This window comes from Leopardus geoffroyi, chromosome A2 (assembly GCF_018350155.1).
Source record: "Leopardus geoffroyi isolate Oge1 chromosome A2, O.geoffroyi_Oge1_pat1.0, whole genome shotgun sequence".
Classification (NCBI taxonomy): Eukaryota; Metazoa; Chordata; class Mammalia; order Carnivora; family Felidae; genus Leopardus; species Leopardus geoffroyi.
Window position 1 is genome coordinate 145378981 of NC_059331.1, and position 22423 is coordinate 145401403.

At 47.4% G+C, this 22423-nt stretch overlaps 1 protein-coding gene and 1 long non-coding RNA gene across 2 annotated transcripts; one reads left to right on the forward strand and one right to left on the reverse strand.

Moving 5' to 3' along the window:
* Positions 1-15980: 15980 nt before the first annotated feature.
* Positions 15981-19752, reverse strand: LOC123606826. The gene is made up of 2 exons (XR_006716514.1): positions 19360-19752; positions 15981-16202 (listed from the first exon to the last, which is right to left on the reverse strand). It is a non-coding gene; the product is annotated as an uncharacterized LOC123606826 (long non-coding RNA).
* Positions 19753-20445: 693 nt separating this feature from the next.
* HILPDA (hypoxia inducible lipid droplet associated) lies at positions 20446-22179 on the forward strand. The gene is given in 3 exon segments (XM_045495541.1): positions 20446-20803; positions 21919-22142; positions 22145-22179. Coding segments are annotated over 3 exon segments (459 nt in total). The 5' UTR covers positions 20446-20603.
* Positions 22180-22423: the final 244 nt, after the last annotated feature.

The following is a 22423-nucleotide window of genomic DNA, read 5'->3' on the forward strand; positions in this document are numbered from 1 at the left end:
GGCAAAGATGATATTTACTTTTTAGCTGAGGGTTAAGCACCAGAATTCTGGAGATAACTAAGGGAGAGGATTTGGCCTATTCTATTTAAACCACTGGAGCTCCCGGGGTTGTGCCAGACAGGGGGTTGGGATGGGTGGGTTCCAGGACAGCCAGTTCAACATGCTTGCTATCTAATGTCCACAGAGTGGCTTCTGGGCATGATGTCCCCAGGGCCAGTCCTGATGCCCATCCCCCATCCCCACCCTGGGACTCTGAGTTACCTAAAATACCAACCTCGCCACTTTTGTGAAACACCAACCTCACCATCTTTGAAAATCAATAAATTAAATTAAAAGGTTGTAAGTGAAATCAGTCAGGACAGAAGTCGCCCCTAAGGAGACACTGCTGCTGAGAAGCCATCAGCTTCCAGAGGGCTGCTCAGCTCTTGACCTACCTGCTTGTGACTGGGGCAGGACCTGCCCACTTCCGGGAAAGACTCAGTCACTCTGGCCCTGCCCGCTTAGCCCAGGTGTGCTGACTTCGTGAGTGCTGATGGAGGCTTAGCTCAACTGGCACCTTTCACCTCCTTCCTGCCCACTCACTTCCCTGCCACAGCGACCTCCCCACAGAATGCAGGCAGACACCTGTCACACTGATTCCTCTCGTTGGGGGAAGGGGACTAGACTCTGCCACGCTGCGGGGCGGGGCGTTTACATCTGGCCCAGGCTTTGGGGGCTCCCCAGGGCTTCTCCTCCGGGTCGCTGTGTGGCCATCCTCAGGAAGGTAGAGCGGCTGCCTCACTGAGCTCGGGGACCACCGCCTTCTGAGGCCCCTCCACACAGGACAGTCTAGGACAGGCACTGGCAGCCCCCCCCACCCCCACCCCCAAGAAGAGGTGGCTCCCGAGGTGAAGGTGACCGGGAGTTCTCGGTATCTCAAAGCACCTCCAAGCCCGCCTGCTCAGCCTTCCCCCGGGGAGCAGGGATTCTGGCCCCCGGGGTCTGCTGCCTCTCCCTGCCTGGATGTCAGTCTGTTCCAGGGGAGAGGTGAGCAGGGACTCCTTCCCGTTAAGAGCGGCCCAGGGCAGTTTCCGATTGAGTCAGCCTCCCGGGGAGAGCACCGCTCGGCCAGCTCAGAGCTGGGTGGCCGCAGGGACTTGCCCGCTCCCTTCCTCCCAGCACGCGGGGCAGCTGGGCAGCCCCCGCGGCAGCGCAGACCGGCAGACGCGCAGACAGACCGACGGAGGGGCGGGGCGGCCGTGAGTGAGTTAGAGCGAGCTCCAGCAGGGAGCAGAGCCGGGAGCAGAGGGCGGCGCGGGGGGTCCTGGGCCCCTCGGGTCGTTGGACGCCAGTGCTGTCCAGCCAGAGAAAGCACTTGACCGCAGCAAGTCGGGGGCGGGGGGTGGGGGTGGAGCTCGCTTAGATTTCTCTTCCCTCCTGGGACAAACTTAGTACCATCCAGGACCTTGCATCAAAGACTGGTACTTTCCGCACCCAGGATTTCCCCGGGGAAGTAACTTCTGCCGCTGGGAGGAAGGAACGGTCTCCCCACCTCCCCTTCCACTCTCAGGAAACACACATGAGGCGTACAAGAGAGGCGATGTGGAGAATTAGTTAAGAGCATGGATTCCAACTTGGGTAAATACTGATCTTGTCATTAAAAAAAAAATTTTTTTTAATGTTTATTTTTGAGAGAGTGCAAGCAGGGGAGGGGCAGAGAGAGGGGAGAGACACAGAATCTGAAGCAGGCTCCAGGCTCTGAGCTGTCAGCACAGAGCCCAATGCGGGGCTCGAACCCACAACGGTGGGATCATGACCTGAGTTGAAGACTGATGCTTAACCAACTGAGCCACCCAGGCACCGCTAAAAAATTTTTTTTCATGTTTATTTATTTTTGAGGGAGGGGGAAGGAGCAGAGAGAGAGGGAGATTCAGAATCCGAAGCAGGCTCCAGGCTCTGAGCTGTCAGCACAGAGCCCCAAGTGGGGCACTGTGAGATCATGACCTGAGCTGGAGCCCAACGCGTAACAGACTGAGCCCCCTGGGTGCCCAGTGATCTTGTCATTTTTGAGCTGTGTTACCCTAGGTGAGTTCCTGTGGTTCCTCAGACACCAGCTTCCTCACATGTAAAGTGTGTACTAATTACTATTGCACCTGTTTCTGAGGATTGCTGAGATTAAATGAGACAGAATTCAGATCGCTTAGCTCCCTGCCAGGCACAAAGTTTGAACTCAGCACGTGGCTTTCAAGTGTGCCTTTCACAGGAAAACACCGTACCCCAAAAGGTGGAGATTTCACACAAAAAGGAAAATACGTTTGGGCAGACGGGTTTTGGATCACCACCCAAATCGTATGGAACAGATGACAGCTTGCTTCTCACCAAGCACTTCAGTTTCCTTCTGGATAAAGCAGTCCTAAAGAAAGGCGAGCTGGATGCAAAAAGTGCTTCCTAAAACCCTTCAAACATGACTTCATCAATTCTCCCATCTGTACCCACCTCCCCCCCACACCCACACACACAAGATTTCAGCCCAGCCCCCCAGAGCCGCAGGCCAGGAGGCAAACACGGATGTCTCCCTGTTGGCCTCACATAATCAATATCTATTGATTTTTTTTTTTTTTTAATTATATAGATTCTCCCCTTTCCCTTTGTCCTTGTTGCCCTTGTCCGAAGTAGAGTCAGTTTCTGGAGGCACCAGAAATCTCAGCTGAGTCTGAAACGGTGAATAAAAGTTCCCCAGAGAAAGACAGAACAGGTCAAGTATTAAGAAGAGCAGAGGCAAGGCTCAGCGGCTTCGCCAGACGTGTTCTATGGAACAGCACGAAGCTCTGTGCAGAGGAAGCGAGGTCCCAGCTGAGGCACTGTGGCCTAATGGCTTCGCACACCAACTCGTGGGCTGCCCTGTCTGGGTTGGAATTCCAGCTCCCACCTTCATCAGCAAATTACTTAATTTCTCTGTGCCTCAGTTCCTCATCCATAAAATAGGATTTGCTATAACAATACCCAGCTCCGAAGGCTGTTGGGAGGGTTAAACAAATTGATACGTGGAAGAGAACTGAGAACAATGATTACATATAACAAGCGTTCCCTGCATGTTAGATATTACCCTTCGCAATTCATATGTAAGCTTTGGAGTGGCCCGTTTTGTTTTGTTTTTTTCTTCATTCAAAACCCCAAGTACACCCTGTATTTTTATTTTATTTATTTATTTTTGATGTTTATTTATTTTTGAGAGAGAGAGTGAAGCAGAAAGTGAGTGGGGAAGGGGCAAAGAGAGAGGGAGACAGAATCCAAAGCAGGCTCCAGGCTCTGAGCTGTCGGCACAGAGCCCAACGACGGGGGGCGGGGGGGGGGGGGCTCGAACACACGAACCTCAAGATCACGACCTGAGCTGAAGTCAGACGCTTGAGCTTAACTGGCTGAGCCACCCAGGCGCCCCCACCCTGTATTTTGATTAATCTGAAATGCAAACCACCCAAATGCACTTTATTTTTCTGTATTAATGTCTTCATCAACGTATTTTTCAACGCTGGCCTGAGGGTTGGGCAGATGAGTAGAGGAATTTACAGGGGCGCCTGGGTGGCTCATTTGGTTAAGTGTCCAACTCCAGCTCAGGCCAGCATCTCACGGTGTGTGAGTTCGAGCCCTGCATTGGGCTCTCTGCTGTCAGCACAGAGCCCACTTTGGATCCTCTGTCTCCCTCTCTCTCTGTCCTCCTTCCACCGCTCCCATGCCTGCACACTCATTCTCTCTCTCTCTCTCAAAAATAAACATTAAAAAAAATCGAGGAGTTTATTGCAGAAAATCAAGGAGCTGTCTTGTGACACAATGAGCCAGTTATACAATCAACATTAGTCGGCAAGGATTTATTGAACACTCACTAGGTGCCAGGTACTATGTTTCACACACCTTCCTCTAGAGCCCCAAATAGGAGAGTTAGGTGGAGAGGGATTGATTTAAGGGTCTCAGAAAGACCAGCCTTTGTCTCTAATATCTCTCTTCGTGACTACTTGAAATATTCAGCACTGATTTCACTTTTTCAAACCCCTCTTAAGGGTGATGCGTTCTGGTTGGGTCACTGTTCTACGGTACTCAGTGAGGTCACACATCTAATACCTAACACCGGTAGGAACTCCATTGTCTGATTAACTCATCTTCTGGAGCATGCGGATCCCTAAAGGCTTCAGTGGGGCTGCGAAGACTAGAAATCAGGTGTTTATTTGTGCATTTTTCCCCCTGGGGAGTCCTATTACAGGCAATATAGGAGCTAGATAATAGGACAGCCTTCCAAATACAAAACACCAAAAACATGACAAACGTTCTTTTAAATGCATAGCAGAGCTTGAAGAAAAAAAAAGAAAGGGAAATCTACAGAGTCAGAAGACGAATGAATACACGAAGCAAAGCAAGCGGACCTGAAGCCAGCCAGGGCTGTCCTGTGGGTGTTGGCTCATCTCAATCACTAGAACCTGGCAAAGAGCTGGAGCCCTCAGGGCTGTGCTCTCAAGGAAGGGTGGGCCAGGAGAAATCTAACCATCAGCAAAGGGAGGGGTCAGAAATATGTGGCTGTCTCTGTGTGCATTCCAGACCTGAAAAAAAATTTCCCATGAGAATTTGCTATCATGCCCTTCAGGTGCATTTGAGACTACAATGGATACTATACCTGGTCTGGTAAAACACTAGAGGAATCATTAACAAAAATTCAGAATGATTGGTGGCTCTTTTTTTTTTTTTTTTAATTTTTTTTTTCAACGTTTATTTATTTTTGGGACAGAGAGAGACAGAGCATGAACGGGGGAGGGGCAGAGAGAGAGGGAGACACAGAATCGGAAACAGGCTCCAGGCTCTGAGCCATCAGCCCAGAACCCGACGCGGGGCTCGAACTCACGGACCGCGAGATCGTGACCTGGCTGAAGTCGGACGCTCAACCGACTGCGCCACCCAGGCGCCCCTATTGGTGGCTCTTTAAAGAACTTTGCACCTGGGGCACCTGGGTGGCTCAGTCAGTTAAGCATCTAAGTCTTGATTTTAGCTCAGGTCATGATCTCACAGCTTGTGGGTTTGAGCCCCACATCGGGCTCCATGCTGACAGGGCAGAGCCCGCTTGGAATTCTCTTTCTCTCTCTCTCTGCCCCTCCTCTGCTCACTCTCGGATCTCCCTTTCTCTCTCTCAAAATAAATGAATAAACATTAAAAAAAAAAAAAAAGAACTTTGCACAAAGCTTCTCTGGAGGAGCTACCCCTCCCCCAGATTCCATAGGATTCCCTCAAAAACAAGTTTGGACAAGTAACGCTCAAATACAAAACAAAACAGAGGAAAAAAGCCTCCGTGAGCAAATATCAGCATACCTAGCAAACTGCTGTGTAAGACCCCTTCCATCTCCTGATAATGGAATTATTAGATACAGCATTAAAAAAAAATATGACTTTTTGGGGCGCCTGGGTGGCGCAGTTGGTTAAGCGCCCGACTTCAGCCAGGTCACGATCTCGCGGTCCGTGAGTTTGAGCCCCGCGTCGGGCTCTGGGCTGATGGCTCAGAGCCTGGAGCCTGTTTCCGATTCTGTGTCTCCCTCTCTCGCTGCCCCTCCCCCGTTCATGCTCTGTCTCTCTCTGTCCCAAAAATGAATAAACGTTGAAAAAAAAAATTTTTTTTTAAAAATAAAAAAAATAAGACTTTTTAAAAATGTTGAAGGAAAACAAGAAGAAACTGAAAACACGAGAAAAGCACTACATGCTATCAAAAAAGGCAAAAGAGTTTTGATAAACAAGTCAAATTAGTCATGGAGAAATGAAAGCCATATTAATCCAAATTTAGAACTATTTAGGCAAGTTAAACAGCAGATTAGATAGAATGGAAGACAAAATTAGTAAACAATAAATCTAAGAAATTACACAGCATGCAGCAGAGATGGACAGAAAGGAGGATATGAAGGAAAAACTAAGAGACACAATGACCAGAATGACTAACATCAGGACTGATATTCATGGAACTGGCATTCTGTAAGGGAAAATAGAATAAAGAGAGGAACTATTCTAAGAAATAGTGGCTGGTAATTGTCCGGAAGCAACGAATGACAAGAGTGCTCCCCTTCCATCATTAATGTAAGCTAGATGACAAAGGAATAATATTTTAAATGTCTAAAAGCAAATAACTAGCAAACTACAATTTATACTTAGCCAGACTAGCACTTAAAAGTGTGACCACCAGGGTGCCTGGGCAGCTCAGTCAGTTAAGCGTCCGACTCTTGGTTTGGGCTCAGGTCATGATCTCAGGGTTCATGAGATCATGGGGCTCTGCACAGACAGCACAGAGCCTACTTGGGATCTCTCTCTCTCTGCCCTTTCCCATCCCACACATGCGTAGGCACTCTCTTTCAAGATAAATAAACTTAAAAAAATAAAAGTGACAGGGTCGCCTGGGGGGCTCGGTCGGTTGAGCGTCAGACCGATTCGGTTCAGTTCATGATCTCACGGCCCGTCAGTTCGAGCCCCTGTGGAGCCCCATGCTCTGTGCTGACAGTTGGAGCCTGGAGCTTCCTTCGGATTCTGTGTCTCCCTTTCTCTCTGCCCCTCCCTCACTCGCGCTCTGTCTCTCTCACTCAAAAAATAAACAAACATTAAAAATAAATCAATAAAAATAAAAGTGAGAGCCCCCATGGAATGGGAGAAAATATTTGCAAATTATGTATCTGATAAGGGACTTGTATCCAAAACATGTAAGAGCTCTTGCAACTTAACAACAAAAAGATAGTCCAATTAAAAGATGGGTAAAGGAGTGGAAGGACTTTTCTCCAAAGAAGATAAACAAATAACCAGTATACATGAGAAAAGATGCTCAACATCATTAGTCATTAGAGCTTAGACTTTTTTTTTTTTTTATGGAGGTACAGTTCATACACGGTGAAATCCACCCGTTCAAAGTATATAGTTGCTGAGGCATATAGTAACTCCATGTGTAACTTCCTGAGGAATTAGCGCATGTTTTTCCAAAACAGCAACGTCATTATATCCCCTGCTGCAGTTCCTGAAGGTTCCAGTTACTCCACATCCTTTTCAACACTTGTTACCCTCTGTTTTATTGTTTTATTTTGTTTTGTTATTGCCTCTGCAGCTGAAGGTCTGTGGGAGTGGCATTCAATCTTGCTTTCATTGTATTTGTATTGTAGGCTCTGTGATCTTTATGTGGGGTTTATAGAGTTGGAAAACAAAAGACTCTACTCTCTATACGCCCTTCAGAATTAGGAAATCAGCCTTATCCACGCTAAAGAGCGTCCCAGGATTATTTCCAATATTGCAAAAATCCTGATATAACCCGCGTTAGGGTTCTTAGGCTAACTGAAATGTCAAGTGATTTAATTTTGACTAGAATTATTTTAGCTGAGGAAGAAAAGAGAATGCACTTCCTTCAGGCTGTTTCACCGCCAAAAAGCACAAACCTGGCATATAGTAAATGTTGACGTGAATGAATAAATCATTATTAGTTCTCACTTGTTAATCAGAATCTCTGATTGGCAAATCGTTGGGGGAGACAGAATCGAAATGTGGATTAATGGATGAGGCTAAAGAGTCCTTAGTGTCAGAAGAATGGGAACTTTGCCTCTGGAAAATCCAGAAGTGTGACCTGTCCCCAGAGTTACTCCTTGGTTAAGACTGATGGGACCGCTCTCCTTCTAAGGCCTTTGCCTTTCCCTGGACCTCTGCTCCCAGCTCACTCCTGATCTGGCCCCAGATACGCCCATCCCCTAGATGCCTAGTGTCCCACAGCACAATCCATCTCCCCCCGCCCCCACTGCCTTGCTCCTTTCCCCACCCCCACTGGTGTCCTAAAATGAGTTAATCTGACATTCCTGCAGATGTGTAAATGATGTCAGTTTGTGTTAGAAATCCGTATGACTTCCCTAGGGCAGCCATAACAAAGCACACTAAAACAACAGTGTGTATTCTCTCACAGCTCTTGAGACCAGAAGTCCAAAGGTGGCGGCAGGGCCATGCTCCCTCTGAAGGTTCTGGGGTAGAATCCTTCCTTGCTGTTTCCAGCTTCTGGTAACCCAAGCACTCCTTGACTTGTGGCAGCATATCTTCAATCTGCCCCTGTCTTCACACGGCCATCTTCCCTCTGTCTGTGTCCAAATTTTCCACTTCGTTAGAAGGACACCAGTCATTTTCCAAACATGTATCATGCTATATGGTAGAACAAGAAAGAAGTTAATTTTTTGCCCTCAGAGGACTTCTAGTCTGAGATTTTCCTTGATTTAAAGCGACTTTCTTCGGGCACCTCAGTCAGTTGAGTTTTGGACTCTTGATTTTGGCTCAGGTCATGATCCCAGCGTCATGGGATCGAACACTGCATTGGGCTCCACACTCAGCATGGAGCCTGCTTAAGACTCTCTTAATAGTGAATTATTATATTAACCATATATTGTGCATTTTAAGTTAAAGTTTACTTTTGTATTACTTACGTAAGTGAGTTATATATAAATTTAAGTGATAAGGCCCAGAGCCTTATCAGCCAAAAGTATGAATACACTATTAAGCTTCTAGACCTGTAAGTTGAATAATCAGAGGATAAGAGGGAGGAAGTATCCTCAAGGCAAGTAGTGTAGGCTCTAAAACACCCTGCCCAGTGCTTATTCATAGTGACACTTAGTAAATCATTGTTGAATAAATGAGTGCAAAAGAGAGGAAAACAATCATAAACAAAATTAGAAGCAAGTAGGGAAATATTTTTTCATAAATGCAATAGGAAAGGGCTCAATTTCTTAATATGTCCAGAACTTGGAAAGTCGATAAGAAAAACAAGAAATTTTTAATACAAAAATGGCAATGCCAGATAAACGCCTCTCCTGGAACTTAGCATATTAATTTTGTAAGAGAATATAGGGGACCACATGAGGATAAGTGGACCTCGGGTATGTAAGAAGGGGGACTCAATCAGAAAATGCAAGGAGGCTAGCAGCAGATCTGGGTTGGACCTTTTTCAGATGAGCAAGAGGGCAGGAGGGGAATTACTCTGTGTTCTGACAGGATGATCTGATATCCCAGGTTGGGGATAGCAGCCAGAAAAAGCAGAGGGATACACTGATGAGCTTCCTGCTTTGGGAGCAGGAATGTGACTTTCCTGGGAAGGACTTAGAGGGTGAACCCGTCCTTTGGGGAGGAAATCCAGCTCTGGCAGTGGACATCACCCCTGGGGGAGAAGGGTAACATTCTCCCTGGAGCTTGAGCCAGCTCTGTCTTGCCCTGACAGGTCAGGGGATCCCAGGCTTGGGAATAGGGTTTGTTGAAATCTGGGCTCTGCTGAGAGCAGCAGCTTCTCATTTTTGTCTGGCATGGGAAAATATCCTTTCCTTGGTCAACCAGGTAATGAGACTTGGGAAGTCAGTAATGCAAGATTGGTTACTGAGCTTGTTTCCAGGCCATTGTCTGGCCTCCAGACTGCGGAATAACTTTGACTTTATGCTCTTCCCACTAGGGGGGCCCCATGAATGATGTCTCAGGAGATAGTTTCACAATGCATCCCCTCTGTGGGAAGGGGCTGTTCAGGTGTGCTGGCCTCTGGGAGCATGGAGGGGAAGGATTCCCCTCCTTTCCTGGCTTGGAAGAAGTAAGGGAGCTGTAGGCAGCCCGTGTCCACTATTTACTGGGTGACTCACTAATCCAACCAAAGAGCTTGAACTTCCTGCAGTGACTGAGCCCAGCACACAGTTTCAGGTACACAAAAACAGCAACAGTCACATGCCCGTTGACCAAGTGACCTGTACCAGGAGGCTTTGAAAGTCACCTGCCCAGGCACTCTGGGGCAGTAGGAATCACATCGGCAATGAGAACATCAACAGGCTGAGAGCCACTCACAGTGTCAAGGTTCCTAAGTGTGCCCACACCTGCCCCGATGTACACACTCAGAGCCCCCTGGGCTCTACATGTCCCATTATATACCTGCTCCTTCTTCTGGGTGGCTCTCATTTTGCATGAGTCCCTAAACTGGTGGTTTTCTTCACTGTGGAAGGAGATTTTCCACATCTACCTCGTTTTCTTTTCCCTTGATTCCTCCCTCTCCTGCAGAGACGGAAGAGGCAGGGGACAACTATGAGTTTTTTCCAGAAGCCGGAGGACAAGAAGCTGCCAGAATGCCACAAAAGCCCTGAGTTATAGAATCTAATCCACTAGAAGGAGCTTTAGAGCATTATGTAGCTCAGTCCCTGTGTTTTAACAGAGGACCCTGAGGCTGCACCGAGGAAGGGATGTGCCCCTTTGCTTCAGGCTGGGCAGTGGCCAAGCCTGAGTTTGGTGATGTGGGTGACATGGGCAGGGAGGGTACAAGTTCAGTCTAGCTAAAGGGTTTAGTGACCTCAGGGGGCTCACTGATATTTACTGCTTGTGTGTGATAAGAGATTGATCAACAGATCACCACTGAGCATCTAGTCTGTCCAAGGCACAGATTAAAAAGACGCTATATTTTTAATTTTTAAAGTAATCCTTCCTCTCAAAGTGATGACAACCTAACAGTAGAAATAAATAAGTAAAACATTTGTTCTAGGGGAACAGGAGGTTTTCTAGACAGAACACCTTTATCGATTGAAAGACAAAACATTGAATGCTTTGATATCAGGAAGTGATACTTGAGTATGCAAAAGAACCAGAGGTGAGGGACTGGAGAGGTTCCCAAGGCCAAGTGAGAGAGCTGGGAGCCTGGCATACTGAGTGAATTTAGCTGCCTTTCAGGATCCATCGGGGTGTTGGGGGAAGAATGGGGTGGTGGGGTGCATTGGGAGGTTGGGGTTGGGGGCTGGGTAGGGCTCAGGCGGGCCCAGACCATCACTATCACCATTGAAGGGAAGGGAGGGGGAGAATTCTGGCTGGATAGTCTTTGCCGGCAGCAGCTTCTGCCCTTCTTGGCTGGGATAAGAGGCAGCAGGGCGGCCCCCCTGCCCTCCACTAGCCAACTTGGAACAGAGACACGCAGTCAGTCAGCTGGCAGCAGAAATGTCTGGGCATCTGTGTCTGGGTGAAAGGTGCCAGCCTGACAGGAAGAGAGAATGTGCCCATGTGGGCACATACGTGTAAACACAGGGCATGTGCGTGTGTAGCCACACGCAGAAGACACGGAGGTAGGTGTTGTAATTATGAATGAAAACAGCACAGACATTGGGACGACCCCATGTCTCCCGAGCCCCCCACCCCGACGTCCATCCCCCTAGTGCAACAGCAAAACACCTGCCTCCTTCTGAAACTCCTGCAGCCACTTGCCAAGCAGCACAAAGCCCACTCTGCTCCGTGCCTGGCTCGGACACAGCTGACCTGGGCTCCCTGCTCTCCACCCAGTGTGGTCGCCAAGACAAGGACCAGGAGGAAGGAAGACTTCCTCTAGGTCTTAACATTTAATAACGTTATGATTCCATGAAGGAAAGAGGGAGCAAAATATCAATACACAGATTTACTCTAATTGTTGGGTGGACATAACTTAGTTGACAGCCCAGAAACAGAAAGCTGTTTAAAATACATGTTCTGAGCAAGTTTCCCTTCTGATTATTATTACCTACAGAAATCAAAGGACTAGGTAGTCCTCGGCCTTTGTGGAGATGAGGAAATAGTGCTTCTCCACCCTATATTTTCCTCGGCTTTTTCACGCACGTGCTTTCCCAAAGTTCATCGAAGTTTTCTTCTTTTTATTTATTTTTTTTAACTTCAAAAAATATGTATTTATTTTGAGGGTGGGGGGGAAAGGCAGAGAGATAGGGAGAGCGAGAATTCCATGCAGGCTCCTCACTGTCAGCATCAAGCCCCATGTGGGGCTCGAACTCATGAGCCGTGAGATCACGACCTGAGCCAAAATTAAGAGTCAGAGGCTTACCCGACTGAGCTACCCAAGCATTCTTCTTTTTCTTCTTACCATATATGCTTAGAATAGAAAATTGGAAACTACAGGAAACTATAAATCTACCACTTACCCATTTTAAGAAACTTGCACGATTCCTACACATGCCTACGTAAGCTGGATGCCTCCAGCACATTAAAATACACCCATATCCCACATTTAAAGTTATCAGGTTGAACTGAAATTGTCCAGTTGACATGATGTCATATTTGGAGAACCTTTGATTAAGTGTTTATTCATTTTAATTTTGCCTTTTAAAAAATCTTGAAGGGGCGCCTGGGTGGCTCAGTCGGTTGGGCATCCGACTTCGGCTCAGGTCATGATCTCCCAGTTGGTGGGTTCGAGCCCCGCGTCAGGCTCTGTGCTGACAGCTCAGAGCCTGAAGCCCTCGTTCACATTCTGTGTCTTCTCCTCTTTCTGCCCCTCCCATGCTCATGCTCTGTCTCACTCTCTCAATAATAAAAAATAAACGTAAAATATATATATATATTAAAAATAAATAAAATAAAAAATCTTGAAGCAATTTCTTTTCTTTTCCATATCTCAAATATTTTTAAGAGTCCTTGAAAAGTCTATAGGTCCCTGGCACTGAGCTTATTGTGATTAATGAATTAAAGGGCCCGCCTAATGAAAAATAATGTCAATGTTAACATTTCAGAATGCACCCTGTCAGTCTCTCATATATATATATATACATATATATATACATATATAATATGTACATATTTATGCGTGTGTATATAAGCATAGTTAAAGTATATGGTCCATATAGTTTTGAAAACTATTCTTTTCTACTCTGCATTGTTCATCAAGCAATTCCCAAATGGGGCTTGTGGACAGAGGTCTACAGTGTCTTCCAGACCCACTCCCACCCATGCCGCAGCTTCTGGAACCACACACCCCTGAGGCAGAAACGCTTAGAAGACAGTTCATTTGCCTCCTCCCTGCATTTCACAGGGAAAGTAACTTGTCCCAGGTCAGTGAGTAGTTAGCATCAGAACCACACTCAGAATTGAGGTCCCTGGCCCAGGTAGGGGGCGAAGAAGCCTCTGTTTGCCTTGGGTGCTCTTTGCCCATCTTTGGGGACCGGCTCTACCTTCCACGGCTCCACCTTCCTCTGGTGCCCTGCACTGCCCTAGCCCGCCCAAACACCCCACCTCCACAGCTGCCACTGCTCTTGACCCAATTTCCCCATCCAAACTCCCTTGGCTGTCTTCCCCTCGTTGCATATCTGCTGTTGTCACAATGTTGCACAAGCAATTAATTTTACAAAATGTGAGTTTAAATTTTTAACGTTTTTTCTCCAGCTGTAAAAGTAACTCATGTGCACGCGAGAATAGTCTGGCAGGGGTGGGGGGGGGATATCTCGTAGCTGTATCACCCAGTAATGCTCATTATTAAAATGTTGCACAACAGATACAAATAAATGAAACCAATCATTGAGCAGCTGTTCCTTATTCACTCAACAAATATTTGCCGAGCACCTCCTACATGCCAGGCAGCGCTCTGGGTTTAGCACAGTAATTGACAAAACAGTCCAAATCCTTGTCCTCAGGGAGCTACCTGCTAGTGAGGACAGATAGTTGATCCGTACATAAATATAAAACACGTTTGATGGTATTGAGTACTATGAAGAAAAAAATAAGCAGAACGTTCCCAGCTTAAATGTTTACCATTTAAAAAAAAGTGGTATTATCGAAAACGGTTTTGGGGCGCCTGGGTGGCGCAGTCGGTTAAGCGTCCGACTTCAGCCAGGTCAGGTCACGATCTCGCGGTCCGTGAGTTCGAGCCCCGCGTCGGGCTCTGGGCTGATGGCTCAGAGCCTGGAGCCTGTTTCCGATTCTGTGTCTCCCTCTCTCTCTGCCCCTCCCCCGTTCATGCTCTGTCTCTCTCTGTCCCAAAAATAAATAAAAGTTGAAAAAAAAATTAAAAAAAAAAAAAAGAAAACGGTTTTGTTCTTGTTTTTCTTAACCTTTAAAAGTTTTTTTTTTTTTTTTTTGAATTGACTTTGGACTTAAAAGTTGCAAAGCAGTAGAAACACTTTCCATGCACTTCCCCAGCCTTCGTATCTTGGCTGTTCCCGTTGTGATGGTCCAGCCAGCAGGTTCACACAGATGCAGCTGTATCCACTAACACTGACGGGTTTCTTCCGGTTTCGTCCGTGGTTCTGCTGCCGTCTGTCCTGGGTGAGGACCTCTCCGATCTCACATGCTGCACTCTGTGGCCGTGTGTCCTACCTTCTTCTGGTCTGGAAAGGTAGTTTTGAGTAGTCATAATTTGTTCGGTTTTATTTCGTTTTCCCAGTGTTTATTCACTCTTTCTTCTTGAATCTCATGATTTTTTCCCCTAGGTTCAGTTTTCTTTTCAGGTACATGCTTGCAAGTTTCCTTAATAAGGGTCTAGGGTGGTTCATTCTGTTTTTTGTTTGTCATTTGAAGATGTCTTCACCCCTTTTTATTTTTTCAACGTTTATTTATTTTTGGGACAGAGAGAGACAGAGCATGAACGGGGGAGGGGCAGAGAGAGAGGGAGACACAGAATCGGAAACAGGCTCCAGGCTCTGAGCCATCAGCCCAAAGCCTGACGCGGGGCTCGAACTCACGGACCGCAAGATCGTGACCTGGCTGAAGTCGGACGCTTAACCGACTGCGCCACCCAGGCGCCCCTGCCTTCCTTTTTAAAGAATAACAGCTGTTAAGATCCAATTCACATGCCCAAATTCACCCTGTTAAAGTATGAAATTCAGTGGTGTAGAGTGTATTTACAGAGTTGTGCAACCAGCCCCACTGTGTAATTTTAGAACAGTTTCATCATCCCAAGAAGAAACCCTGTACCCATTAGCTGTCATTCTTTATTCCCTTCTCCCTCCAGCCCCTGGCAACCACTAACCTACTTTCTGTCTTTATAGATTTCCCTATTCTGGACATTTCTTTTTTTTTTTTTTTTTAATTTTTTTTTTTTTAACGTTTTATTTACTTTTGACACAGGGAGAGACAGAGCATGAACAGGGGAGGGTCAGAGAGAGGGAGACACAGAATCTGAAACAGGCTCCAGGCTCTGAGCTGTCAGCACAGAGCCCGACGCGGGCCTCGAACTCACGGACTGTGAGATCATGACCTGAGCCGAAGTCGGCCGATTAACCGACTGAGCCACCCAGGCGCCCCGTCTGGACATTTCATGTCAATGGAATCATACAGTACGTGTCCTTTTGTGTCCGGCTTCTTTCACTCAGCATAATGTTTTCAAGGCTCACCCATATTGTAAGCATGTATTAGAACTTCATTTTTTATGGCTAAATAATATTCTATTGTATCACATTTTGTTGACCTGTTCATCAGCTGATGTACAGTTGGGTTGTTTCCACCTATTTGGCTATTATGTATAATGCTGCTATGAACATTTGCATATAAGTTCATGGTAACTCTATGTTTAACTTTTTCAGGAACTGCCAAACTGTTTTCCACAACAGCTGACCACTTTACATTCCCAACAGCAATGCATAAGGGTTCCATATCCTCACCCACGCTTATTTTATTTTCTTTAAAAATGGATATATAGGGGGGCACCTGGCTGGCTCAGTCGGTTAAGCGTCCAACTTCGGCTCAGGTCATGATCTCACGGCTTGTGAGTTCGAGCCCCGCGTCGGGCTCTGGGCTGACAGCTCAGAGCCTGGAGCCTGTTTCGGATTCTGTGTCTCCCTCTCTCTGACCCTCCCCTGTTCATGCTCTCTCTCTGTCTCAAAAGTAAATACACATTAAAAAAATAATAATAATTTTTTAAAAATGGATATATAGGGGCACCTGGCTGGCTCAGTTGGTTAAGTGCCCGACTTCGGCTCAGGTCATGATCTCACGGTTTGTGAGTTCAAGCCCCACATCGGGCTCTCTGCTGTCAGCACGGACCCTGCTTTGGATCCTCTGTCTCCCTCTCCCTCTGCCCCTCCCTTGTGCGCTCTCTCTCTCAAAACTAAATAAACGTTTTATATATATATATATATATATATATATATATATATATATATAGCCATCCTAGTGGGTAGGAGGTGGTATCTCATTTTGTACATCCTGTCTCGCGGGTCTGTTTTAACACAAACTGTAGCATACAACAGACACACTACACACTTGGCTTCTTCCACTTAATGTATTGTGGAGATCACGTCCGTATGGACAAAACTGCTCATTCTTTTTGCTGACTTTACGGTGACCCCCTGTATGAAAGTGCAATCCCGGTCATTTACTTAACCAGTTTCTCCTGATAGGCTGCTGTGCTTCTTCCCAATCTTCTGTGTCGTAAACAGTGCTGCAACGATTGCCTCTGAATACGCCATCCTCTGCGTGCAGGAGTTTGCCTGCAATGACAAGTGAAGTTCTAGATTAAGGGGCGTACCCATTCTTTCGTTTTTACAGCCATTACCGAATTGATTTCCATACAGGGTACCCATTTGCACTCACCAGCAATGCAAGACATGTTCTTTAACCGGACCCAGGATCATAAGATCAAATTTGTGAAGATAGTGTATTCGTCACACAGTACTCCCACGTGGGCTGACTATGACTCCATAGGGGGCGTGAGATAAAGATAGGGCTCATAAGGAGCTTTTCTTTTCTTTTTTTTTTTAAATATAATTTATTGTCAAATTGGCTTCCATACAACACCCAGTGCTCACCCCAACAAGTGCCCCCTCAATGCCCATGACCCACTTTCCCCTCTCCCCCACTCCCCATCAACCCTCAGTTTGTTCTCTGTATTTAAGAGTCTCTTATGCTTTGCCTCCCTCCCTCCCTCTCTGTTTGTAACTTTTTTTCCCCCTTCCCCTCCCCCATGGTCTTCTGTTAGGTTTCTCAAGATCCACATATAAGTGAAAACATATGGTATCTTTCTCTGACTGACTTATTTCACTTAGCGTAATACCCTCCAGTTCCATCCATGTTGCTGCAAATGGCAAGATTTCATTCTTTCTCATTGCCAAGTAGTATTATTCCATTGTATATATAAACCACATCTTCTTTATCCATTCACCAGTTGATGGACATTTAGGCTCTTTCCATAATTTGGCTATTGTTGAAAGTGCTGCTATAAACATTGGGGTACATGTGCCCTATGCATCAGCACTCATGTATCCTTTGGGTAAATTCCTAGCAGTGCTATTGCTGGGTCATAGGGCAGCTCTGTTTTTAATTTTCTGAGGAACCTCCACATAAGTAGCTTTTCCTGATAAGCAGTCCCCAATGAGGAGGTAGAACACAAAGAGAGTTTGTCTTGGGACCCAATCTACCCTCCTTTGGTGGAACAGTGGGGCCTTACTAAAGATGCTGGGTAAGATAGTCATCTTTTCCTGTATTTCTCCAATAAAAAATGCTTACTTTGTTTCCAGTCTTCCATTTACTCATGGTGAATGTTACAATTCCAGATCCCCAAGCAAGGCATCTCCACCCTAGTTATGTTCTTACTTCATATTTGCCTACCACCCAGTTCTCTCTCTTCCTCTATTTCTGGGCTCCCAAGAACCGCAGTTCATTCACGATAGTGTGCTTTGAGAGCTAATTAGATTAACAACCACCATTTATTTTGCCCTTAGTCTATGCTAAGTATTTTACACCCATTCTTTAATCTTCGTAACAGTCTTATTAGGTTAGAACTATTATTGCTTCCATTATATAAATGAAGAAACTGAGGCCGGCAGAGCCCGAGGGCAACAACTAACAAATTGTGGAGCAGGATTCACGCTCCAGTGTGACTAATTTCTAACCAATACTCCTACAGTACCTGGGGCTGGTAGTTAGATATTTTAGGTCTTATCTATCCAACTAGATGACAGCCTGCTTAGGATAAGAATTTGCCTCTAGGGGCTGGCTCAGTCAGTGGAGCAAGTGACTCTTGACCTCAGGGTTGTAAATTTAAGCCCCATGTTGGGCACAGAGATTACTTTTAAAAAAAGAATTTGCTGCAGGATCCCTGGGTGGCTCCGTCGGTTAAGCATCTGATGCCTGATTTGGGCTCAGGTCATGATCCCACTGTTCATGGAATCCAGCCTCAAGTCCGGCTCATGCTGAGCATGGAGACTGCTTGAGATTCTCTCTCCCTCTCTCTCTGCCCCTCCCCTGCTCATTCTCTCTCTCTCTCTCTCTCTCTCTCTCTGTCCCTACCCCCCTCTCAAAATAAATACACATTTAAAATAAACATGTTTCTTTAAAAAGAAAAAAGAACCTGCTTCTAAATGGCTTAATAAAACAATAGCCACTACTTACTGAGCATCTCCTATTTATTTATTTATTTATATATGATTTTCCCTAATTTACAGATTAGGAAACCAAGGCTCAAATAGATTGATTAATTTGGCCAGTGTTGGAGACAGGACAAGAATCCTGACTTAGACATCCCAGTACCTACCCAAAGATGACAGCCAATAATATTTGTAGCTGATAGTTGGGAAGCAAAGGGCTATCTATATTCACTCAAACCCTGGTTATCTTCAGCTGGCATGACATTCAAGCAATGACAGTGAATATGGGGGAGAGGGAATTGTTCGAGAGGTGCCCATCTCTTCCTTCCAGCTGTGTGAAAATAAAAATGTAAGGCTCACGATATGCAGACCCCAAAGGGTTATTGTGGAACTTCGGGGTTCGAGCACCAAACGTAGGCTACTATGAACAAAGTCCCTCTTTGGGACTTTTGTGGTCAATGATACAGATGATGTTAACACTCATGGAATATTTTCTAATTTTTTTTAAGTTTATTTATTTATTTATTTTGAGAGAAAGAGAGAGAGTGTGAGCAGGGGAGGGGCAGAGAGAGCGAGGGAGACATAGAATCCCAAGCAGGTTCTACACTGTCAGCATGGAACCCTCCCATGTGGGGCTCCAACTCACAAACTTCGAGGTCATGAGCTGAGCTGAAACCCAGAGTCCAGCACTTAAGGGACTGAGCCACCCAGGTGCGCCCCATGGAATGCTTTCTATGTGCCGGGCACCATTCTTTGTGCTATATACAAGGATGAATTCATTGACTTTCCAGGTAAGGGCTATTATCATTCCACATAACATGTGAGGAAACTGAAGTACAACAAGATTAAAGGATTTGCCCAAAGCCCCCAACTAGCAAGTGATGGCTTTGGGGACATCTGGCAGTGTGATTTTGGCGCTCTAGCTCTCCTAACAACAGAGCAAGAGTCACTGGGTCCAGCACAAAAGCGGACAAAACTCTAAGGAAAGACCAAAAATTCTTGCCGGCTAAACAGAAAATTTAGTTTCTAAGTGCCTGCCTGCCAGCACGTCTTCATCCCCAACTTTCTCCTTTCTCCACCCACTCCTCCTGGAAAACAGAAGACTGTGAACCCAGAAAATAGGGGAAAGGTCGCAGCTGGGATTTGGCTCCTCCCTTCCTGCTTTTCCACTGAAAGGCAGAGCACGTTAGAGCTCCCGGGTTCTCCCCCAACCAGCCTCGGCACATGATCCTGGCACGTGGAACCACCAGTCCTACAGTTCCGTGGACCAGCCTAGACTCACCTGCCCCGGCGCTTTGGCCCACTGCCCTCCTCCGACTCCCCAGGAGGAAAGCAAGGAGACCACTGGCAGCCTTCTTGCCTGAAGGTTCCTTCCCAGGGGCCCGCTGACTCCTGGTGTCTCCCCAGGACTCTCTATTTTCCGAGATCCGCCTTTGGGTGCTCTCACAGTAGAACGGTTACATTTCTCTGGTTTTGCGGGGGTGGCGGGGTGGGGGTAGCGGTGGGATTAGCAAAGCTTCCCAGCCCCCAAATCTGAGTATGAGACTGAACTGTCACCTCCTAGCTCTTTGGTTCAATCTGAAATTATCTTTAAAAATCATCTTGTAGGGGCGCCTGGGTGGCTCAGTCCGTTAAGCGTCCTACTTGGGGTCAGGTCATGATCTCACAGTTCATGATCTCACAGTTCCTGGGTTCAAGCCCCGCTTCGGGCTCTGTGCTAACAGCTCGGAGCCTGGAGCCTGCTTCGGATTGTGTGGCTCCCCCTCTCTCTGCCCCTCCCCTGCTCATGCTCTGTCTCGCTCTGTCTCTCAATAATAAATAAACGTTAAAAAAAATAATAAAATAAAATCATCTTGTGTCCACATTTTAGGTGAGAAAACTGAGGCCCAGTGAGTACAAAGTGACGTCTTTGTGACGTCAGAACAGGCACCAGGGCCAGCTGAGTGCTTCACATTTTCTGCCACATGACAAACTTTCGTAGAAAGCAGAACTTAATACGATGCGAAAACGCCTCACCATTCCAATGATATCAGTGGTAAATTAAACCTCAGGCCTTGGACTGGAGAGTGGGGGTGGTGCCCGGAATGCTGACACTTCTAGAAAGTGAAAGTCAGCTCTTCAGTCCCTGGCATTTAAACACTGGGGGCAGGGGGTGGGGGTCTGATGCCTTCTGACAATCTGTGCTTTGTTGGAATGTCTGGTGAAGAAGCCCTCCTCCGCAGACCGGTCTTCATCTGACCTGAGGGTCCCTTGGATTGGGGCACCTCAGGTGTGTCTTCCAATCCACTTAGTACGGGGGTAAATGTGCTGATTCCTTCCAAAGTTTCCTGCAGCAGGAAAAAGCAGTCCGAGTTAACACACACGCTGACCTTACTGCCGATCTCAGTGACTCAGAACCCCAAGTTGCGTTCTTTCCAAAACAGGTCTGACTGAGAGCCCTGCTCCGAGACCCCGACCTCGGACCGCCCCGCTTGGGGGCGGGACCGCGGACGTGCGTCCGGGCGAGTGCGTGCGGCCCCAGTGCGCATGCGTGGGCTCCGGGGCTGGGACGTGGCTATAAGTGGGCGGTGTGGGCGGCCTCGCGGTGTTGCCTGCGGAGGGCTGCGCTTTTGTGCTCCGGGAATCTTCTTGGTTACGATTCAGCTCTGCCCCGGGGCTGACTTTCTCGACTCCTGCACGACCCGCTGTTACCGCGAGTGGACGGCTCCTGGCCCTTCCTCCTGGAGGTGAGCGACCCTGTGGGCTTCCCCGCCTTCCCGCCCCTATTCCCCGGGCTGCGTGCCCCTCGGGCCGCCTCGGGTTCCTGGCCTGGGGCCGCGCTGCCTGGAGCGGGTGCTCCTTGCTCCGCCTCCACTCGGGTCCGGGAGTCAGCCGCTCCAGCTGTGTTTTCAGGGATGACCCTGTGTTACATGACGCCCTCCCCATGCTCGCTAGTGCTGGATTAGGTGTCCCAGTCCTGCCCTCCCGAAGAACCCTTCTTGTCACAGCACTTGGCGCGGTGGGTGGGTGGTAACTGCCTCTCTTCTTGCTTAGATTGTCCGCCCGATGAGGACAGGGTTCGTGTCTGCCGGACCCCGTGTGGCCGTAGTACCTTGCAGAGCTCCTAACACACTGTACTATTCAGGGCGTAGTTGTTAAGTGAACTAGATAGATTTGACTGTCTTAGAATTATTTTTACTTATCAAAAAATTTATGATTAACAGGAACCTGACTGAGATGTGAGGGAGACCTCTAGACAGGTTGCTTTCTCAAGGGCATGTTCTTACAACTCCTCCCTCAGAAACAGACTCGGTTCTGGAAGATTTTTGGTCCCTCTGTGCCCTGAGCTGTGGCACAGGGATTGTGCATTGCACCAGGCGGGAGGAGTAAAAAGGTTTTGCTTTAGAAAAAGTGAAAGTTTTTTTTGTTTTTTTTTTTTTAAAGTTTATTTAAACTTTAAAGAGAGAGGGCACCCATACATGTGGGGGAGGGGCAGAGAGACAGGGAGAGAATCCCAAGCAGGGTCTGTGCTGTCGGAGCCCGATGCTGGGCTGGAACCCACAAACCGTGGGATCATGACCTGAGCCTAAATCAAGGGTGGGGGGGGGAGGCTTACCCCTGAGCCACCCAGGTGCCCTAGAAGATGTAAAAGTTTTGAGGAGTGCTTTTGAGTTAGCCCCAGAAGTAAGTCTAGCTCTGGGGCCATGGAGTTTATAGTGTAAATATGCTGGGAGATTCTGTTGCAGAAGAACATGTGCTGGTCCCTATCTCCCTGTCTTAGCTCCCTAGGAAGACAGAAGTCAGGGCCAGATGCGTGCATATCCCAGAAGGCTATAGGTTAACCACACCTCTCTTTCCTCAGCGTCCAGAGGCCTTCCAGAAGTGGAAGAAAGCTTTACTGCTCTGCAGAGGAGTGTGGGGTCCTTTCAGCCATGAAGCCTCTGTTGAACCTCTATCTCTTAGGTGTGGTGTTGACCCTGCTCTCCATTTTCGTTAGACTGATGGAGTCCCTGGGAGGCTTACTGGAGAGCCCGTTACCTGGGAGCTCCTGGACCTCCAGAAGTCAACCAGCCAGCACAGAGCCCCCTAGGGCCTTCCAGACCATCCATCCAGAGGGGTGTGATAAGACCTCACTCCACCGGCTATAACCTTGGAACACCAGGCAGGGTCCGGGCAGGAACTGTGCAGGCAGGCTCCGAACATCAGTATTATCAGAACTGTTACCAGGCCCTTGAAGGGCCTCTCCGTCTGGATGCTCCTGTCCTGGAAAAAGAGCCTGTCCGATGTGAACGGGTTGCCTATGACTGTGATGGAATGATGTCACTCTTCCCGAGGTCTGCTGTACCCTCTGGTGTCCTTGACAACAG